The 22,948-nt window shown below is 40.5% G+C and overlaps 2 protein-coding genes and 1 long non-coding RNA gene across 4 annotated transcripts in view; 2 read left to right on the top strand and 1 right to left on the bottom strand.

Moving 5' to 3' along the window:
- Nucleotides 1-751: 751 nt before the first annotated feature.
- Igfals (insulin like growth factor binding protein acid labile subunit) overlaps nt 752-22,948 on the top strand; it is a 94,868-nt gene continuing 72,671 nt past the window's right edge. Inside the window, exon 1 of one of the 2 annotated variants that reach the window (XR_010039785.1) lies at nt 752-3,571. The gene's annotated coding sequence lies outside the window, so the exon portion shown is untranslated. The remainder of the gene's footprint in view (nt 3,572-22,948) is intronic. The other variant, XM_063226282.1, reaches the window with a different exon arrangement.
- On the bottom strand, nt 3,729-17,433 carry LOC134470705 (uncharacterized). Its single transcript, XR_010039787.1, has 3 exons — nt 17,344-17,433; nt 7,660-7,713; nt 3,729-4,318 (listed from the first exon to the last, which is right to left on the bottom strand). It is a non-coding gene; the product is annotated as an uncharacterized LOC134470705 (long non-coding RNA).
- The window catches only part of Meiob (meiosis specific with OB-fold), a 38,336-nt gene continuing 33,025 nt past the window's right edge, over nt 17,638-22,948 (top strand). Inside the window, exons 1-3 of the mRNA XM_023560873.2 lie at nt 17,638-17,758; nt 20,293-20,369; nt 21,883-21,940. Of these exons, the coding sequence (XP_023416641.1) occupies nt 20,301-20,369; nt 21,883-21,940 (127 nt within the window). The 5' untranslated portion in view covers nt 17,638-17,758; nt 20,293-20,300. The remainder of the gene's footprint in view (nt 17,759-20,292; nt 20,370-21,882; nt 21,941-22,948) is intronic.

Here is a 22,948-nt window from a genome sequence, read left to right as displayed (position 1 = left end):
GCGGGCCCCCGCCCCAGAGACAGGACAGCTCAGGATGGCAGCCTTCAACAAGGGCCACCCCTGGGTCAGCAGGTGTGGACCTCAGTGTCGCCTCCAGACTTATATTAGTGCCTGACATGGGTGTTCAAGTGGTTGAAACCACCTTTAAGGGACCGTTACCCGAAAATTCCGTGGGTCTGGTGATCGGGAGATCCTCCACGGCCCTTCGGGGTCTCACAGTAGTCCCGGGGGTCATAGACTCAGACTACACAGGACATATTAAAATTATGGTTCAATCTCTTGTGGGTACTATGGTAATCAATAAAGGAGACAAGATAGCGCAGCTCTTGCTGCTCCCCAGTCTCCACAAGAGATTTCCCTCAAAGCAGAAAATTAGAGAAAGTCAAGGTTTCGGTTCCTCAGGGGAAGTCTTCGAGGGACTCCATATGACACTTGATAAAAGGCCCATGCTCTCACTTAAGGTCAATGGCAAGAATATAACAGGGCTCCTAGATACAGGAGCTGACCGTTCCATTATCTCCAAAAAGGATTGGCCTTCCAACTGGCCCACCAACACTGCAGATAACACGCTGCAGGGCCTGGGGATGGTGTCAGCTCCTCAGGTTAGTGCTTCAACCCTGCTCTGGTGCGATGAGGAGGGTCATCAGGGCCATTTCCAACCGTTTGTGTTGCAGTTGCCAGTGTCTCTATGGGGAAGGGACATCCTCACTCAGATGGATGTCATGCTTACGTCAAACTGCTCCCCCCAGGCTAAGGATATACTCAGGAACCAGGGATATACCCCCGGCAAAGGCTTGGGCAATGCCCTACAGGGTCGGACATCCCCAATACCAGTAGAGAACAAAAAAGGTAGGCAAGGGCTGGGTTTTTCTTAGGGGCCGCTGAAGAAGCTCTCCTACCCACTTCGATCAAAATCACCTGGAAATCAAATGATCCGGTCTGGGTACCTCAGTGGCCCCTGCCTAAGGAGAAGCTATTAGCCTTGTCAGAAATAGTCAGTGCACAACTTAGATTAGGACACATTAAGCCGTCGACCTCCCCATGGAACACCCCCATTTTTATAATTAAGAAAAAGTCTGGCAAGTGGAGGCTGCTCCATGATCTAAGGGCGGTCAACGCGCAGATGCAGTCCCTGGGGGCGGTCCAGAGGGGACTGCCAGCTCTCTCAGCCATCCCTCAGTCTTGGCCGATTTATGTTATAGATCTTAGAGACTGTTTCTTCTCAATCCCCCTGCATCCAGAGGACACCCATAGGTTCGCCTTTACTTTACCCACCATTAACCAAGAAAGCCCTGATCTCAGATACGAGTGGATAACGCTGCCCCAAGGTATGGCCAACAGTCCCACTATGTGTCAGATTTACCTTGATTCCCTACTGGCCCCCCTACGGAAATCCTTTCCCAAGATAAGATGTGTGCATTACATGGACGACCTTTTGCTCAGCGGCAGGGACCCAGACATGCTAAATAATATGCTCGGCCAGTTGGTCGAGACCCTGAGACAAGCCAATCTGCATGTTGCCCCCGACAAGATGCAGGGAGGAGAAATGGTGACCTACTTAGGCGCGAGAATCTCCCCTATGCTAGTCTCTCCGCAGAAGGTCACCATTAGGACGGATGGCGTTAGGACCCTAAATGACATGCAAAAGCTATTGGGAGACATTAATTGGATTAGGCCATATTTACATATACCAAATTCAGATCTCAAACCCCTGTTCGACCTTCTGAAGGGAGACCCAGATATAGCCTCCCACAGGAGGCTCACTCCTGAGGCAAGAGCTGCCTTACAGAGAGTGGAGGAAGCCTTAGGTGGGGCTACCTTACACAGAATTGAACCAGGGCGACCCTTTGATGTCTGTTTGCTACAGACTAGTCTACAGCCCACAGCGGTGATTTGGCAGAAAGGACCACTACTGTGGATACACCCTAAGGTCTCACCTGCAAAAGTCATAGAGCATTACCCGGAGGCAGTCGCTTCATTGGCCCTTGAAGCGCATGATAGAGCTGTCCAACATTTTGGCTCAGGACCACAAGCCATCCGAGTACCCTATACTGCCAGCCAGATCAAGACCCTGGCTGCCTGCATAGATACTTGGGCCATTTTGAGATGTGTTTTCCATGGGGATATAAACAATCAATACCCTAAAGACCCTATCTTGTCATTTGTTACTCAGCACCCTGTAATTTTTCCAAAGGTTACTGCCTCTGAGCCATTAGTCCCAGCAACTACAATATATACAGATGGCTCCAAGACGGGGATAGGCGCCTATGTGATCCTAGGCAAGCCCCCGGTTACCATACAATTTGAACCTGATCAGCCTCAGGTGGTGGAACTGCAGATCGTTAAAATGATTCTTGAACGGTTCTCAGGAGCCATTAACATTGTCTCCGATTCTAGGTATGTGGTCAATGCTATGCAAGTGCTTGAGACTGCCGGTTTAATTAGATCCACTTCCACAGTGGCTGGGCCGTTCCTGTCTATCCAGACATTGCTCCAGAACAGACACCATAAGGTCTTCACCACCCACATAAGAGCACATACATCCCTGCCAGGGCCTATGGCACAGGGGAATGCGGCTGCTGACACTGCCACTCGCCCGTTATGGATTTTTACCTTACTAACACCAATCGAGCGAGCCCGTGCCTTCCATGATAAGTTTCATGTCAATGCCAGGACACTAGCAAACCATTTCCATGTTTCCAGAGCAGATGCACGAGATATCGTGCGACTATGTGGCTCCTGTGCCACATACAAACCTGCCATACCGATGGGAGTAAACCCTCGAGGTTTGACCCCTGGTGATGTTTGGCAGATGGACATCACACATATACAGGAGTTTGGGACTCTTAAATATGTTCATGTTTCCACAGACACCTGTTCTCACGTCATATTTGCAACAGCAGAAACAGGTGAAAAAGTGTCTAATGTGATCAATCATTGCCTGGCGGCTTGGGCCGCATGGGGCAAACCAAAAATATTAAAGACTGATAATGGACCAGCCTATATAGGCAAAGCCTTCAATGAGTTCTGCAAAATGATGGAGGTTCAATTAAAACATGGTATCCCATACAATCCCCAAGGTCAAGGAATCATCGAAAGAGCCCATAGAAGTCTCAAAGCAATTCTAGCTAAACAAAAAGGGGGAGTAGGCCAAGGCCTGGCCCCAAAGGCACGATTATCCATGGCACTATTCACACACAATTTTTAAATTTAAATAATGATAATTGCTCCCCAGCTGTGGAGCACTGCAACCCTTCCCCCAACCATAAAGGGTGGGTGAAGTGGAAAGATGTCCTGACAGGACAATGGATGGGCCCGGATCCAGTGGTCAGCTGGAACCGAGGTGCGGTTTGTGTCTTCCCACAGGAACCGGGACGAGAACCACTGTGGGTACCGGAGAGACTGACACGGGCGACAAAGCCCTCAACTGAAGACCAGACCTGCCCTACCGGAGATCCATCACAGACCAACCAACAAGATGAATAGAAATAGCGGTAGCCCGAAATGGACAAGAAGATCCTCAGGCATATGCATGGCTCGCTCGCCTAGCCTACGACCGAGTCTAGGGACGGTGAGCTTCCCACACTCCTCCTCTAAAAAATTATGATATAGCAGGGTAGATGAGTCAATGACGGGTAAGAGCATGCCTCCCCAGCATGACTCAACCTAAGACAGGCCCTACCCCATACCGCACGAAAGCCGCTGAATTACTAGGTTTCGCTCAAACCAAATGTCGCCCCGGGGGGATCATGCGGAGCGACATGAGTGTATGCCTGTGTGCATCCAGGTTCCGTCCGGTTCCTTCCTGGCCCTGGAAAAAGGACGAGGGCCTCGGGGCCTCGGCAGACTCGGGGACGGCCGACCCGGGCCGACGCCGAGAGCCCTTGGTGGGCCTCCTATCAGGGCACAGGCCTCTACACTCAATTCAGGACGGGCTGCGATGCGTAGACTTATTTAAAATAAAAAAGGGGGAGATGTTGGGAGCCACCACATTGCCGAGCCGCCGCATATAGCGATCATGCGGCCTGTGGTAAAGAGCAAAGCCTGAGTTAGATTACCCCTCCCATCGAGCACGTTAGTTTCCTGCTTACCGCGTAAACAACCCGCTCAATAATATGTTAGCCAATCAGCTTGCCTTGCTTACTTTAATATGATTGGACACTGTATCCGTATATATACTGGTGCCACCCCTGGGGGGAAGTAGAAGCCCGGAAGGAGCCGCGGAGAGCGGACCGGTAGAGGCTTCGGAGCGAAGCACGGAAGGAGCCGCGGGGAGCGGACCAGAGGAGGCTTCGGCTGGGAGCGATCCCAGGGCAGGCTGTACGGAGAGAAAATAAAAGAAAAGGTTGTCCACTGCCAGACTTTGTCGTGTGTCCTTCCTGCCGGCCGGGAGTGACATCGACATATAATGTTTAAATTGGATTAAACATGTATGACCACAAACATTTTTCACTTCTTCATGTTGAGAACATTTGGAATCTTTTCTTCTAAGTTTTAAAAATATACAGTATATAATTATTATTGGTAATAAGTGTTTTTTTCTTCCCTAATACTAGGAATTGAACCTGGGTCTCAAACATTCAAGCACTCTTATCACTGAGCTACACTTACAACTGCAGTTGTAGACTATATGAACTACAATTAGAATAGTAAAAGTAGCTGGGCATGTGGCTCAGTGGCACAGTAGCTCAGTTTGTCTAGCATGTATGAAGGTCTGGATTCAATCCCCAGCAATACTAATAATAAGAGTATTATTAACAACATCTGAAGCTGAACATGGTGCTGCTTGTAATACCTGTAATCTCAGCACAGTGGGAAGCAAAGGGAGGAGGATTACATGTTCAAGCCCAGCGTGGGCAATTTAGCAAGACCTGGTCTCAAAATTTTTTTAAAATTTTATTTTGAAGGTAGTAAAATACAACAGAACAAGATGGAACAAAGCCAATTTAGACAGTGTAGTGAAATTGGCATAGAACTTCACAGCAGGTTACTGGGATAACAGTAATAGGTCCCACAGTATATCTCAATATCTTCACAATAGTTGTTCTTTCAATCAGATATAGCAAAATAAAACAAAATACAGAACATTGTAGAACTTATCAAAACAGAATATTGAATAGAGCAATACCATTAATCAGAATAAAGCAAAACTGGTAAAAATATTTGCCTTCAAAGAGATGGTAGAAGAAATCCCCCTTACTTGCTATATTGCATAGGGTCAGCCTCCCAAGAGATGCTCAGATCTCTGGCTCTTGTTTGCTAATGGGGTGTGGTGGTGGGGAGGTGCACTCAGTCTGTGCACCAGTAGGCTCACTACCGCTTAGCAGTGAAGTGAGCTGGTTGCTTGGTTTCCCAGTGCCCCAAGTTCCAACATGGTGCGGATAACAGGAGACGCTGGTGGTTCTCCCCCTGGGGGTGCTGCAGCCTGCCACACCACAGCTGCTTACCAGGGAGGTAAGCTGGTTCCTTGGCTTCCCAGGACCCTAAGTTCCAACATGGCGTGGATTTCAGGAGTTGCTGGTGGTTCTCCTCCTGGGGCGGCTGCAGCCTGCCACACTACAGCCACTTACCTGGTCTCAAAATTTAAAAAATACATAAAGGACTAGGGATGTTCAGTGCAAGGCCTTTGGTTCAATAAGGGACTGTGCATTTTCACTTTAGTTAGACAAAGCCCTGAAAACTGCTTTACAGCTGGGCTTACTTGTAAGTAATGTTTGACTGCAAAGCCCTCTCTCCTGCTCTGGCCCCATTTCCTCCCAGAGCTTCTTGGAGTTATCCGTTTGAATTCCAACAATTGTGTCTGTAATACAGCAGACTTCGGTTGTTTTGGCCTGTTAATGATCCTTGGCTGTTTTATTTAGGTTTTTGTGTAAACATAAGTTTTTACTCCTCTGGGAGAAATTATCAGAACTACAACTGTCAGATCTTATGGTATCTGTGTATTTAGTTTAATTTTTTGTTTTCATAAGCTTTAGTTTTAGAATTGTCCAGCAAAATTAAATAAAACGTACAGAACTTTCCCATACACCCCACCCTCCCCTGTGCCTTCATATGCATAGCTATCCACATTGCAAACACCGTTAAGGGTGGTACATTTTTGCCCTTGGTGAACCTGTATCTCTGCCATCCTAAATCCATGATTATGTCAGCATTTACTCTTGGAGTTGTGCACCTGTGGGGGTTGGAAGTCAGTGTAACTCATAGGGACAATACACTTCAACTTTTAAAGATTGGGGAAAAATAAACATATTTATCATTTTAACCATCTTTACAGGTTCATCTCAATGTCACTATATACATGCCCAAGATTGTACAATCATCACTATTATCTATTTCCAAAAGTTTTTTATCATCCCAAACAGAATTCAATCTTTTTTTAAACAACAAATTTATTCTTTAACAGTCTAATGTTTTAAAATTACAGCAAAGAATACTAAGATAAACTGCGGAAGTCTGACAGACTGACTCCTTCCTAAACACTGCACTATGAAACATAATCCCTGCAGAGTTCTGTAGGCATCCATTTAGGTACATAAAGGATTTTTAGAGGTTAATGACCTGTAGTGAACCTTGGAGTTAGAGCTTGAATCTATTGTTTCTGACCTCTCATTTCTTTTAACATTTTACTGTCTTGCCCAGTGGATTAATACATTAAAATTATATTAAGACTTTTAAGTAATATACCCTATATCAATATTTCCTATCATAAAATAATCATTTAAAAGTGAATTTGTGTGGAATCCCTGTTGTAATATATTTGTATCTGTTCCCTATAGAAAGAAACCGCCCCCCACCAAACTATCAAGTTTGTCCACTGGCTTATACATATAGGAAGAATAATAAAGATATCTTGCTTATTTCAGAACATGGAAAAAACATGAATAAAGAGATATGACATAGTAAGGTTGCTCTCTCTATTAACCAGTGTGCAAAGCCTTTGAAATCACTTCATCGGTAGTTGATATTGCATAAGATGTGACCTAAAACATCTGTCAGTTTCCTGGCATGCCATTTTTCAACAGCATCATGTAATTACAATGGGCTTTATTGACATAATAAATATGAGAACCCATATGGCTTCCATATCCAGTTGCTTAATTGAAGAAATGAAAGGCCTTGTGATATGAAGTTGACAAGGAAAGCTTGTCAAGCAACAATAAATTTTGTGATTGCTGTGACCTTGGGTCATAAAATGACCAATGAAGAGGAAAAAAATGTTATGCAATAAAAGTGACTATATTGACTTATTTTATTCTTAGTTCTAATGCTGACAGAATAAACTGTTTTTTCCTGTTCTTTCTTCCAAAGCCAAGTGATTCAGTGGGCAAATCAATATAAATATTTTCTAAAATCATAAGCTATGATTAAATCATAAAATATGTTAAACTTTCTTTGGACTTTCATTTTTAAGGCCCTGAGAAAAAGTTAAGGGTCATGAAATTCTATACTTTAGCCTTTTTAAATAGTGTAAAAATGTATAAACACTAACATGTGAGGAACAAACATTGTCGATTTTCTTGCAAACAGTAAATAAAGCCATGTCCCAAGAGATTTTTTCTGGAATGACCCAAGGTGTAAATAAGAAAATAACATTTAATCTAGGGGCAAAATATGAAATGGCCATACAAATTCTAAGGATCTTTTGAAAAATAAACTTACCATTTTGGATGGGCCAAATGAGCACAGATTAAATTATATATGGTTTCTGTATGTCTGTAAAGATAATGAATATTGGAAATTTAAACAAAGACAACAAAATGTGTTATATACATGTACCTTTATAATCCTCCATAAACAAGTACTTTAAGTGTGCTGTGGAAGGTTGGGGATTTAGCACAGGGGCATAAGCACCTGCCTGGCAAGTTTGAGGTCGTGAGTTTGATCCCTGGTACCACACACACAAAAAAAAGTGCTGTGAAAATTCCTGGCAATTCTCTCTAGAGAATTTGGGTTTTCTGATACTAAAAGACTTACAGTTGCATAGCTCATAGGTTCAACAGGAATGATGAAGACATTTGAGGCCCACTTTTAAAAATAAATAACAGTTTTACTGAAATATAAATCAACCTTTTAAATTATGTAATTGAGTGGTTGTTACTATACTCACTGTGAAACCATCATCATTGTCTAGTTCCAGAACGTTTTCATCCCAAAAGAAATTCTACACCCAAATTAAGTTCAGTCTCTAGTCTCCAGTTCAGTCATGCCTCTCCAGCCGTAAGCAACCAATGACCTATATTTTGTTTCTGGATTTGCCTATTCTGGGAATTTCCTATAAATGCAGTCATATAATATGTGATCTTTTTGTGTCTGGTTTCTCTCACTGAGTATAAAGTTTCCAAGGTTCACTGTGTCAGAGCATCCTTCCTTTTAGGAATGAATAATATTCTTATTGGGTAGATGGGCTACATTTTGTTTAGCTTTCCATCAATTTAGGGACATCTGAGTTGTTTCCACTTTTTGGTTACTGAGAATTATGGACATCTTCGTACAAGTGTCTGTGTGGACGTAGGATTTCAGTTCCCTTGGAGAGAGAGACCTGAGAGTGGAGTGGCTGGCCCTCAATAACTAACTCTGTGTGTTAGTCTCCTCCATCTGTGTGACAGTCTGAGGAGTCACCAACTCTGTTTTCAACAGAGCTATGGCCCTTTACATCCCATCAGCAGCACATAAGGGTTTCAGTTTCTCTACAATTTCACCAGCACGTATGTCTTTTTTTTTTTAAATTGCAGCCTTATTATGTGATCTTATTGTGTGGCATGTCTTCTTTTCAGTTCATCTGATCTGAATTTCTCTGCATCCTTTGCACTAACTACCCCCTCGATTCCTCACTCTTGACCCTTCCCATGTTGCTCATTGATAATCTTAATTCCACACATTTTATACTTCATACAGTCCTACTTCCCTCACCAGTCTCTGATTCCTGAACCAATTGGAAAGCATTCCTTCAGGACTCTCCCTAATACTGAAGCGCCAAATTGAAATATTTATTCTTCAATTATACTTTTGTGTCTCCCATATCATTTAAGCAATTTAATCTTGAATTTTAAGTGTATACTGAGAAGCATATTTCTATAAAGTATATAAAGCACTTAGCATATTGATGATAATTTACCAGAAATTTTTTTGTTTTTGTTTTGTGGTACTGTGGATTGTACCCAGTACATTCAGACTGAGCTATATCCCTAGCTATATCCCTATTCCTATTTTTTATTTTGAGACAAATTCTTACTAAATCACTAAGCTTCTCAGGCAAGGTTTGAACTTGGAAACTTCTTGCTTCAGCCTCCCAGAGTGCTGGGATTACAGGTAGGGACTTCCCAGCCTAAAGGTGAAACTTGTTTCAAAGATGCTGTTTATCATGTTCTTATCCCTGTGCAAAGAGTATGATGAATTCTTCTTTTTATCCTAGGGGAAAATAACAATAGTGGTCCCATCCACTGACATTTGTTGAATGACAAAAATTAGGTAATATAATGTTTTTTCCTTTTTTTCAGCAAAATCACTGAATCAGCTTATCTTGGAAACTAGAAACCTTTATTCTGTTTGCATAAGGCAGCTCTTCTGTTGTTTTTCCAATCACTAATTGTTTAACTTATAAGACGTGTGTTAGTTTTCTAGGACTCTTACAAAAATTACCATCAGCTGGGATCCCTAAAACCACAGAAATCTATTCTCTCATAGCTCTAGGGGGCTGGAAGTCCAAAACATACATATCAGCAGAGATGCTCTCTGGAGACTCTGTGGATGAATTTGTTCCTTGCCTCTGTTTATGCTCTAATGACTGTCAGATTTCTTGGTATTCATTATTTTCTTTACATTTCTCTTCCCTGTATGTCTGTCTCTTCACTTCTTGTAAGGATACCTGTCATTATTAGGGCCGCCCTAATCCAGTATATCCTTATCCTAACTCAAATGCATCTGTAAAGACCCTATTTCCAAAAGAGATCACTCTCTGAGGCTCTAGTAAACATGAGTTTTGGGGACACTATTCAGTTTAATATACTGCTTCAGAGTATTTTGGAAGTAGGTGAGAATAAATACTAAATAATAGCAAGTAGGTGAGTACAAAACAAAAGCACTTCTTAAGTAAACTTGATGACTTCTATAAAATACTATTCAGCCTGGAAGCCTTGCTGGTGTCTCCACTTGGACATTAAATAGGAGGGCAGATGCATAAATGAGCCTCCAGGGATGTGACAGAATCTTTAGCAGTCGTGAGTTGGGCAGCCTCTTTCAGGAACAACTGTCAACAGAATATGTTTTGTGCTTTCTCTCCCATTATTTCACAGTACCCAATACATTAGCCAGTGTCCTGCTCATTAACACTTAACAGGTCATGTTAAGGTTCTGGAGAAGGTAAGTAACTATGGTAAAATCATAAGCAAATTAAGTGAAGGGTTAGAACTGTAGAAGACCACGCAGATGGCTTTCCTTGAATGCGGAACAATCACCTCTGCATTAGTTAAACTAAGGCCTGTTTACATGTACTGATATGTTCAGAGCTGGTTAAACAATTTTCTTCTCCTTTTAATTGGCTCAAAGCGATGCAAATAAGGCTAACTGAGGTACTGATATGTCATCCTTGAAGCCAGCTCAGAGTTTTCTGTTTTCTTGCATCTTGTTCCTGTAAACAGTTGAGCATAGTGGGATGGCAGAGCCACATAGCTCCAGAAATGTCAACTGGGTTCCAGCCTCAAGATAAGAGGCTATGACTTCCTAGGACACAAAAGTTGACATACCAGAAACTAAAGCACCAGCCTCCTAAATCATTCAAATGCTACCTCTCCTGACTTATGCAGATTTTTCTTTCTGCATATTCTTCTCCCTGCATATGACAGAAGTGCTTTGTCACTACCTGGGCAGCTCAGCTCACATAATTTGTGCTGTTCTCACCATCACTCATCCTCGAGCCACTCCCTTCTTCATAAGATAATAAATTCTGGGTGAAGCCTTGGATCAGGGCCTTTGTTCTCTGTATCCTCATCTGGACCAGACTCAGGACCCCTTGGCAGCCTGTAACTATGAATGTCTTAGTGTCTTTATTCTTTCCATGGGTTACATTGGAGGTAATAGATTGCAATTAACTCACTGGAGTTTCAATAATGCTTCAGTGGGATTACAAATATAAAACTTCCAGACCTTGAGGATGACAAAAGAGGCATCACAGTAATTAGATTAGGGATTAATCTATTATAACATTATAATTGTAATTAATATTGTAAGGGATTACATTATTGGGATTACGTTATAGAACTAGACACAAATTCTATGACACAGACTGCTGATCTTTCCATCAGAGTACAGGGTGATCCTAGGAAGCTTTGCCACTTACAGAGTTCAGTAATAGTGACAGTTATTGAATGATTCATCCATCTAACACCAGATAGGCACAAGGTACAGCACCATACTCAGAATGGGGAATTCTGAAATGAACAGGCTTCCCAAAGCTTCTGTCTTGGAGGAAATACATCTATCATCTTTTCCCAGAGAATATGTACTATCTTCTTCCCATTGGATCTGTCCAAAATCTTTTGACGGATAAGGAAAATGAAGTTCATGTTTGAGTGTCACGGCTAATTAGCAGCAAAGCTGAAATTTCAACCAGACTACCTGACTTTTAGTTTCTACCAATAAAACTGCTAAGATAAGAGAACCCTGGTTAATGCACATTGAAATTAAGTACATTGAGAAATATCTGTTGCCTTTTTCTCAGTGTGATAGTTTAAAAGCTCAAAATAAGTCTTTTGTGCTCATGAACAATAAAGATAGGTTATCAGACTCTGAGTAAATTCCCAACCACGTAAATAAGCCTAACAAAGAATAAAGCCTAAGATTTGGTCCCAGAGGGAAAGGACAGCTCTGCATGTAAAAATGTCTGCTTTTCCCAAACACAAGTATTCTTCTCCTTAAAGTAATCTAGGACCTTCCAATCACCAAACAGGGAAGCAATTATCATTTGAAGTAAAATAGTGGCTTCATTCTAAGTGGCTCTTAAAAATGTATTCTAGAAGTACATATGAATAAAAAGTACCAACCATGTGGACAGTGAAGTAGAGAGAAAGTGGAAATAAAGACATTGCTACCATAGGTCAGTAGCTATGAAGTATCTTTAGAAATATGTGTACATTTGCAGTGTAGGAAAGTCATTACTACACATAAGTTCATTAAGTATATAAAATTCTTAGAAAAGGCTGGATATTGTGGCTCATGATAGCTTACCTAGCACACATGATGCAGGGTTCAATCTCCAGCATCACACACACACACACACACACACACACACGGATTTGGGAAAATGGTAGGAAAGAGTTAAACTTTTTTTTTTGTCTTTTTCCTTTTTATCGGTACTGGGCATAAGAATTAAACTTTTAACTGTGTCCAAATCATAGAAAGGGCTGTGTATAGAACTGCTGCAGTGAGTGATCACGAACGGCCTGGAGGATTGAAAATGAGTACTCAAGAGAGGAGACTTGGTTGAATCATTGAGAGGACCAGAGGGGTTATTTATCATCTGAGAGTGCCCAGGCATTAGGGAGACTCTGGGACAGGAAAAAGGCCATCAAACCAAGAACACTCTGGCTTTTATTTAGAATCTCGGTGTAAGAGAAAAAAACAGGAGAAAAGCAGCTTGGGCAAGGAGCTGTCTCAAAACAGGAGTTTTTCTTGGAGAAAGGGCCAGGACAGTGGGCAGACATAACATACTTTACCAATCTAAACTTTTTTGTTGTTTAACCATTCAATTCTCACGTAGTGCTTTTGCCCCGTAATTTAACTATTCACTCCTCATAGAGCCTGTATTTTTTTTTTTGCCCCACAGTTTAATTATTTACTTCTCACAGAGCTGACATGCCTTTCCCAGCAGTTTACTTATGTGCCTTTCCCCTGCATTTTAACCATTTACTCCTAATAGAGCCTGTATGCTTTTGTCTTACAGTTTAATCATTCATTTCTGGCCAAGTATCTCACGTGGAACTAAGGAATTATTTCAATCCAGAGGTCTGCCAACTATGGCTTCATAGGGCAAACCTGGACACTTGCCAGCTTTGTCAATGAAGTTTTATTGGAATATAGCTACATCGATTTGTTCAGATAAAAGGGTACGGTAGGGTTGTAGCTAAAGAGACTGTATGGCCTGCAAAGTTCTTTCTCCTTATTGAAAAAATTGTCCTGTATACAGTATTGAAGGATATCCATGCAGGGAGTGTTGTGATGGAGACTTGAAAAGCTTGATGGGAGACTGACTTGACTGGCAAGGTGGGGAATGGCTGGAGCAGAGAAGATAAAAGTCCTCATTGTCTGCTACTTCAGCCATCCAACCTAATGCCACAATCTTCTATATGAAGGCAGGGGCAACAGTTATGGAGAGACAGGATATGAGCAGGAGAGAAGTCAAAGAGAGAAAAAGAAACATGAGATACAAGCGGCAAAGACAGATTCAAGATTCAAGGCCACCTCTGAAGCTGTGATTTTGAGGTGCTAGATACATGTGAAAGGACTGACTTGGGGTAAACCCGGGACCTAAGTAAGTTAGATGTACTGAGCTTGGAGACATGGTGCTAAGTCTGGACAAAAGTGACTGGTGACATGCAGTGGGAGGGAGAAGGATCAGGGGCATGGCACACAGCAGCAGAAGTGGTAAAAGTATGTTCTCAAGCTTAGTTTTGATTTTTAAAACTATATGTACTTAATATGAATGATGATGAATCTGACACTTGAGAGTCCTTCCAAGAGATGGCCTGTGTTCTCTGTTGTCACAAGAGTAACTTTCCAGGGGAGTCAGGCTGGGTGCTAGTCTCCTGTCCAAAGATCAGTCATGGGATTTAGTGGTCAGGGCTTTTTCTCCAGCTGTCCCTGCCTCACACATGTTCTCTCAGAGACAGAAGCATCAGGTTTGTTCTGGCAAAAACAGCCCATCCCAGTATCTAGCAGTCCCTGAACATGGTCCTTGGATACTAATACTGCTCCAAGTCTGACCCGCGGCTCCATTTCAGTCTTCTGATCTCACTTCCTAACTCCATATGAATCTCTCCTTATGGTGCCTGATAAAATGTCAGCCACTGTATTCCTCTTCTCTGTTCTTTTACTTGTCAGAAAAAAAACTCAAGTTCTCTTTTTTTTTTTGCTAGTGCCACATGAATGTGAGAAAAACTGCTTCCCACAGTACCCCAAAAACCCACCTCAGGGGTCTGCATGGATTTTGCAGAATTTTCAGGAATGTTCCTGGGTCTTCAGTCTTCAGGGTGCTCGAGTTGCTCCTGCCTTATTTCTCACAAACTCTCTTCCTTCCAAGCTTCTTCAGAACTCCAGGAAACCAGTACTCCAAAATATGCTTTTCATTTTCTTCTATTTCCCCTACTTACTCACTTCAATAGGTCTTAAATTACTTCCTTTTGCCCCTAAACCTGATCTCCATACATAGTTCTTCCAATCTGTCTCACAGTTACCCTGTTCCTCTTCTTTATAACTTTTTTTTTTTAGGTACTGGAGATTAAATGCAGGGCCTCATGTATTCTCAACAAGGGTTAACCATGAGCTGTATCTTCAGCCCTTTTTAATAGACATTTTTTGAACAAAAGACATTTGAGTGGGCCATAGATATATTAAAATATTAATATATTTAGCCATTAGGGAAATGTAAATCAAAACAATGAGATTCCATCAAATGTTAACATTTTTCATATTCTTATGGGTCACTCATACTTCTGTTCAAATGTGTCTATTAGTTTTATTTTCCCATTTTTTATTAGGTCATTTGTTTTTATTTTTTAAAAGAGTTCTTTATTTTTTTCCCAGTTCTTTATACATTCAGGTAGTAGTCTTCTATCAGAAGAGTAATGGACAAAAATTTTTTTTCCCATTCTGTAGGCTGTCTCTTCATCCTGTTGATTGTTTCCTTTGGTATGCAGCAGTTTTTAAAAAAATTAATATAATCCCAACTTTTATTCTTGGTATTTTTTGTACTATTGAAATTCTATTCAGGAAGTCCTTGTCTACCCAAATCTTTTCTTAAATTGAATTTTAAGACAGGGTATAGCTAAGTGGTCCACACTGAGTTAAAATTTGCCATCTTTCTATCTCAGCCTTTTGAATGGCTAGGATTACAGTATATACATAATGCCTGGATATTCTCTTGACAAACTTTTGCAAAAATTGAAAAAAGTCTGTTAGCATACCTACAATCTATTTAAAGGTTAGTTAATCTTTAGAAGGATCAAGGACAGAATAGTGAGACTAATTAGCATTTCAGCTTCTGGGAATAATATAATCACAGGATCAATGTTAGGAGACTTATTTTTGTAATTACAATGTCAAATAAATGGAAGATTGTCTTATAATTCATTATAATAATTTTGTTTCCCCTATTATTAGTATATTTAAAAAATTTTTTTTTGTCTTTTGTCTTTTTATCAGTACTGGGGATCGAACTCATGATTGTCTGCTTGCAAGGCAGGCGCTTATACCGCTGAGCTAAATCCCCAGCCCTTTAAATTTTATTGTATATATTTTTCCTTGTCATCCTTTGTGACATGTTCCTAGATGGTCTGATGGCCCCTAGATGCTCTAACAACAGAGCCACCTATCACTCTATAACCAGACATGCAAGCTATTTCTTCAAAGATCTCCATTCACTCACCCTTGACTTTTACATCAAACAATAAGAGTTGAGCATTCCTATTTTGGTACATATATATATCCAAAATATCTTGGCAAGTCAATTCTATTGTTAAGAACAAAGCAATTAGAAAGCAATATAAAGTGGAAAAAACAAATGCTTTACATAAATGAGGAGTCCTAGTTTCACCATAAGCCTAAAACAATTCCACTCTTCTGGACTTGTATTTTGAAGCATCAAGTCTATGAGAAGTTCATGCTTTTACTAGACAGGCCGATTCTGCTTGCTTAACCTCATGGAGCTTCAGCAAAAACTGAATAAAATATGAACAAAAATTTGAAATATTATTCTCCCACTGAGACTCAAAAATGCATGAAAATTAATTTTTTACAACTTTTCTTCTTTTCATCTCAAATTGACATAAGTGCCAGTTTTTTCTCTCTTATTTTGTCTTTTCGAGACAGAGTCTTGCTATGCAGTTCAGGCTAGCCTTGAGCTTACTTTGTAGCCCAGGCTGGTCTTGAACTTGCAGTGATCCTCCTGCCTCAACCTCCCGAATGCTGGGATTATAAGAGTGTACCAGCATGCCTGGCTCAGTTCCTTCTTTTAGATAAATCAAAATATCTTTTTTAAAAAAAGACAGACTGGAGTGGCACAGCGCCTGCTGGGTAAGCACAAAGTTCTGAGTTCAATTCCCATTACAAAAACAAAAAAACAAACAAACAAAAAAAACAGACTAGAAAAGAATATGGAATATTAAAGCTTTTTCCATTAAATTTGAAACAGTGGCAATGCAGCATTTTATTTTGTATTCCATGATATTCGGGGATTTTTTTTTGGTAATGGAGATTGAATTCTCAACCTTGCGCTTGCCAGGCAGGTGCTTATGCTGCTGAGGGGATTTTTTTAAATGAGAAAAACTTAAAACCGTATTTTGATAACAAAAAACTTTCCTTTAATGTATTTTTCTTTTGTAACGTGGCTGCATAATATTTAACAAAGCATTTTATTTTTTCTTTTTAAGGGAGAAATTCACCAATTTAAATAATGTTACACGTGGACTGTAGTTGATAAATTGAATGCATTTAGTTGTGGGATCTTCTTTCCCTCAATGAATACTGACAAAAACTAGTTTAATAAGTCATTAGATTAAAAGTAATTTCTATATGATAGTAATTTAAAACACAAGGCGGCAATTTTGGGGGGGGGATCATGTTCACCTAGGGTACACTCCTTGGCACTACACACACACACACACACACACACACACGTGAACATTTACACACATATATTTTCTGAGTGAAACTATGTATCATGTATATCAAGTATAATGTATTTTAAGTGATATTGCTTATTTTCACATAATACTACACATGCAACTCATGATTTAGACGGCATTCAGTGCCACTAAGGGAATCCTTTACTTTAGGCAGCCGCCCTACCCTGCATCACCAGCAAGTGAGCGGCTGGGTCTGCGGGCAGCACCAATCCTTCACAGTTCTGTGAACACTCTCTCGGCTTTCCTTGGTGCGCTTTCTGCTTTAAGTTGAGATTAAGTTCAATAAGTAAGGTAATTTAATGTTTGCTCAGAGTCAAGTGAATTATTACAGCACATTGTACAGCGATTACTCCGTTTCCTCAACGTTTCCCCTGTGAGTCACCCTACAAGTGCAGGACATATCAGTAAACAGGTGACCGCGATGGATGCCTGCTCGGGTCCTATTTACCTACGGGTCCTCTGCTGATGCGAGCTGCTCACCGAGCTTCAGCGACTCTCATTCCTGCCCCGCCATTCGCCGCTGGAGTCTGACGAAGCGCTGCGGGGGAGGGGCCGCTGCTAGGGAAAAGACCAGACTGTATGATCATTCTGGGGGCGGGACCAGGGGCGGGACCAATAGGCGGCGGGGCGGGGCAGCACTCTGTGGGCGTGGTCAGAGCGGGACTAGGCGTGGTGAGCTATTAGTGGTAGTCCGGTTCCTGACGGCTCACGTCAGCACGCGGCTGGGCGGGGCCTCGTGCCAACGGTCGCGTGCGGCTGTCAGGTGGACTCTGGGGCAGCTCTCAGAGCGCTCTGTGGAGAAGCTGTGGGAAGTCGGCGACTTCGGGGCGGGCCAGAAGACCAGCCAGCCGGGCACGCATCTGGTGAACAGTGGCAACGGCCTCTTTTCGTTTCCGGCTGCCACGTGCGCTGTGGGAACCGGGTGGGACGGGGAATCGTGACCGGCAGGTCCTTGAGAGTTCTCCGATTGGCACGAGGCTCTGTGACTCTCGGATTCCTGCAGATAATGAACCCCTTCAAATCTCCCACTCCTCAGGCCCCTGCCAGGTTCCCCACCCCCAGGAACTCTTCTCTTTCCTGTTGGGTCCCCTCCTGACGCTTCCCACCTCAGTTTTCCCGCCAAGACCCTCCTAGGGGATCAGGGATTTAGCTCAGTGGCATAAGCGCCTGCTGACAAGTGCAAGGTCCTACTAAATTCAATTCCTGGTAACAGAAAACAAAAACAATCCCAAAAAATCTTTGAAAACTATCGTTTAAAAAGACCCTTCTGGGGTCCCTCAGGTTCCGGCCCTCAAGTCTTCCTCTCAGTGCTTGGTCCCTCCGGTCCCGAGTCTTGTTCCTGCCTTTAGGTCCTCGTCCCCCACTTCGCCCTCCACCTTATCCCGACCCCCGGTCAGATCTGTGCATGTCAGGTCCCAGCGACAGGGCCAACCCCACTGGCCACAGGCCTTTGGGTTTTTGGGAAGAGAACGTGCTGTGGAGCTCCTGTTGAATGTAGTCATAAAGAGCATGTGTGTCGTGTGTATCATACTGTTTCAAAGTAGCTTCCTTACCAAATAATTTGCTTTAGACGTCCTCTTAGTGTTGTACCCTGTGAGTTTTCGACAATTTTCGACATAATTTCACACCAGTAAACTGCCATTATGGATCCTACAGACCAGTTTCAGTGCCCTAAAAATTCACCCCCTTTCCTTTCTAACCTCCTCCGCAATACAACTTTTTACTCTCTTCAGAGTTTAGTTTTTTCCAGATTGTTATGGATTATAATTAAAAATACAATGTTAGGGGCTGGGGATTTAGTTCAGCGGCATAAGCGCCTGCCTTGCAAGCAGGCAGTCGTGAATTCAATCCTTGGTACCGATAAAAATTTAAACATTTACAAAAAAATACAATGTTAAAACACTGAATGAAGGGCCGGGATATAACTCAGTGCCGGCACAAGTGCCTGGCTGGCAAGTGAAAGATCCTGAGTTTGATTCCTGCTCCAAAAAACCAAACCAAACCAAACAAACAAAAACCTGAATGAACAGAGAGCCTTGCACATCACCACAGGGATTAAAGCAAAATGATGTTTTAGACCCTTGTGTTAGAATTTCTCAGCCCTGGGCTTGTCAGTTACTAGATGCATATGTATGAGGAGAATATAAAATAAGGAACTTTTGGAAATATTTGTATGCAAACCATGCATTGTTCTTTTCTTTCTTGAAAAAACAAGAAAATTTGAAACTACTTTGAAAGTTACTACCACATTTTCTTCTGTCTCCACACTGGAGAATTCTCCAGATGATGGGCAGTCAGCTAATTTACTAATGGATACCTGATGTTTAGAAATTAGCTAGAATTTCATAGTACAAAACTTGTCCAAGTTCCCATTGAAGCAGCAGGAGGGAAAAAAATTGAACAATATTATTTTCCTCTATAAGAGAAAATGACTAGTTTTATTAAAAGTTTGTTACAAAATTTGTGGTTTATGATGGGAATTTGGAGACTTCCCTGTAAGTGAGATGAGGACGTAGAAAAGACTTCCTAGAAATGACTACACAAATTTGCATTTGTGTACGCAGAAATGACTTATTAAACTAGTTTTTGTCAGTATTCATTGGGGGACAGAAGATCCCACAACTAAATGCATTCAATTTTATCAACTACAGTCCACGTGTAACATTATTTAAATTGGTGAATTTCTCCCTTAAAAAGAAAAAATAAAACACCTTTGTTAAATAATAGCCTAGTCCACAATCAATCACTGTGGTGGGTGCCACCATGGTCAGCTATTTTATTTAAAGTCAATGCTGGAGATGAATGTGGTGGCACACACCTGTAATTCCAACCTTTGGGAGGTTGAGGCAGGAGGATCACCCAGAGTTTGAGGTCAGCCAGGTTACATAGTAAATTCAAGGCCGGCCTGAACTACATAGCAAGATCTGTCAAAAAACAAGAAACACACACAGACACACACACACACAAACAAGAAAAAGAGAATGAAAAATGTTATCCACTTTGAGTTTTTGTATTTTGAGATGGGTCATATTAGATTGGCCTACAACTCCCATTTCAGCATCTAGATTACCTGGGACTGTAAAGGATACTTTTTTTTTTGAGACAGGGTCTCACTGTGTAGTTCAGATTGGCCTTGAATTCGCTACATCGCTGAGGCTGGTTTCGAATTCCTGGTGATCCTCCTGCCTCAGCCTCCCAAGTGCTGAAATTATAGACATGTGCACTTTAAACATGTTTCCTACAGGGCTAAATCTGCATTAATTTACATTTCACTATTACAGTAAGTAATTTGTCAAAGAATGAGTAAAATATTCTGTGCCTTCATAGTATTTAATTTTTTGAAATTTTTCATAGTTTTAGAATTTTATAAATCTAAATTTTATCTTCTAAAATGCAGATTAAAAAATGGCAAACTCATTTGCATCAAAGACCTTCACCACACTTTCAGACCTGCATCCAAATATGGCTAATCTGGTAGGTTTCAATGATGTAGTAGAAGTATCCCTAAACTTCTTTATATCTATACCAATTAAATTTAAATTAATCTTTCATCTGTAGAGGAGACATATGATTATAGGTATGAACAGTGATTGTTCCAAATAATAAATACTTAATAAAGTGACATAAATACTTAACCATAAATGTAATAAATAAGTGTAATAAATAGTTAATAAAGTGACAACTATAATAAATGCTCAAATTTACATTATAAAATAATTTTCATTCAGTAGCAGCAAATCCCTAATCAAGTTATCAGAGTTATTGTCTTAAATACTTGTCATTATGCTGCTTTTATGAATTTTTAGGAGGAGTTGTGGAAGAATGATTTCTGTCATATGGAAACTGTTACTTATTTAAAGGAACTTAGGTAGAACCATGAGGGATTTTCACATTCTCCACCTTCCTAGTCCATGACCTATCTGGCCTTGCAAAAACAGATTTCTTAAGTTTGCATGTAACTTTAGGAATTTGCAGTGCAAACTTTATTAATGTTAAAATGTTATTGCTGTTAGCTTTCCTTAAAAAGTAAACTGCTAATTGTCTCTTCAGTTAGAAAGTGTTACTCAACATTTCCTTTAGTTGAGTTTATCCAACAAAATTCAGTTAATGTTCACTGAATGTATATGAAATTTAAGAAATAAAGACAATGTCTAAACACAATAATATTAGGTAATAGCTCAGCTAGAAAGCTTGATTGTATTTGAAATGTCACAGATTACTACACAGTTAAAATCAGTTGTTAGAATTAATAATACAAGTTTATGTTTTTACTTTCAGAAAAAGATAGTTTTTATTTCTATATTTAAATAAAAAAATTTTTAGACAAGAACTATGTAGCCAGGATCATTTTGAACTCATGATCGTCCTGCATCAGCCTTCGGAGTGTTTTGATTACACTACTTTTATCTATTAAAGCACATTTTAATATTTTATTTTTCTTCGTTAATCATTAAAGAGAACATCAAAGTTTTAAGGTGATTTTACTGTCTCAAAGTTTTAAGATCTAGGACCTTAGAATTTAGACTTATTAGCAGCAATATATAAATTTTGTTACAGTCTAATTTGTATTACTATCAAGCATGTTTGAATTAAGTGATTAAGCAATTTTGTTAGAAAATCCTAAGTAAAAGCAAGCTTTGAAGACTGCGGCAAATTAAATTGCATTGTACATGTGCTTTGGATGAATTCAGTAAAGGCTGATAGCATAGGGCAGTACTGTGCTCCATCTAGTGATTGAAAATAAAGTAGAAGCATACTAAATATTAAATGATTATATTTTCAAAAGCAGTTTACTGTTTACTATGTACTATTCCTTGTGGAACTGAACATTTATGAAATTCTTTTAGATGTTTGTCTGAAATACATTTAAATGGCTCCTCAAGAAAAATGTTTGTTAGAGCCAATAAAATATAACAAGTCCATGAAATTAAATTTACCATCTACATCTGTGTCTAATACTGGTCTTCTATACTCTTTTGTTTTTCAGAAAATAATCGGTGTAGTTATTGGGAAAACAGATGTCAAAGGCTTTCCAGACAGAAAAAGCTGAGTTCTGTTAAACTTTGCTTTGTTTCATCCACTGTGGCTTATAACTACAATGAAGTGTATTTTACTGATTAAATTTTCCATGCCTGTTTAACTCCTTACAGGCAATGGCCATATATTCTATTGTACTCAATTCAATGGCATATATGTGAGAACAGGTCACAATTTTAATGATTTTGTGTGATGTTTTTCAAACATACAGGACTTTAGTATGCAATGCCTTAAGCAATTAAAATTTGCCCACTTATTGATTTTTCTCAACAAGAGTTTATTTAGTACCTCTACTTGTGTAAAGGCAAAATAGAAATTGTAATCTTGTATCTTCAGATACAATAGTGTCTTAAGAATATGGACTTGGGGAGCTAGATTGACTGGCTTCGATTACTTGCTAGGTGATTTAAGATTACTCCTGTATATACAGTACCTGTGAAATGGAGACACATAAAACTGATGTAAGAAGCAAAGGAGTTCATATGGGTAAGGGTCAGCACATGTGTCACCCATAGTAAGAACTCCAAATTACCTATCACTGTCAGCCTAAGAAGTGAAAAATACATAAATATCAAACAAGAGAGAAGATATAGGATGAAGTTTTTGAGCAGGGAGATGTCATGGTAGAGTGAGTAGTGCCTGAGGGAGAGAAAAGTTTGGCAATGATATCTATACATTTACTGAAATAACCAGAAAAATGTTGAAAAAAATTCATCCTTAATGTGTGGAAAAAATAGTCAACTTTGGCCTTAGCAGTTTTTGATGTTATTTGCCCTGGAAAAGAGTTTTGGGATTGGGAGCTTGGGAGCTTGGGATTTAGCTCAGTGACTTAAGCGCCTGCGTGAGGTCATGAGTTCAATCCCTGGCCTATAATCCCAGTACTCAGGAGGCCAAAGCAGGAGGATTGCTGCAAGTTGGAGGCCAGCCTGAACTACATAGCAAGAACCTCTTTTTAAAAAGAAAAAAAAATCACCTTTAAGGTCAGGGATATAGTTCAGTGGCACAGTGCCTGCCTG

The sequence above is a fragment of the Cavia porcellus genome, unplaced genomic scaffold (genome assembly GCF_034190915.1).
Source record: "Cavia porcellus strain 051 isolate PalLab524CR breed Dunkin Hartley unplaced genomic scaffold, mCavPor4.1 scaffold_16, whole genome shotgun sequence".
Classification (NCBI taxonomy): Eukaryota; Metazoa; Chordata; class Mammalia; order Rodentia; family Caviidae; genus Cavia; species Cavia porcellus.
This window is presented reverse-complemented; position numbering and strand designations above follow the sequence as displayed.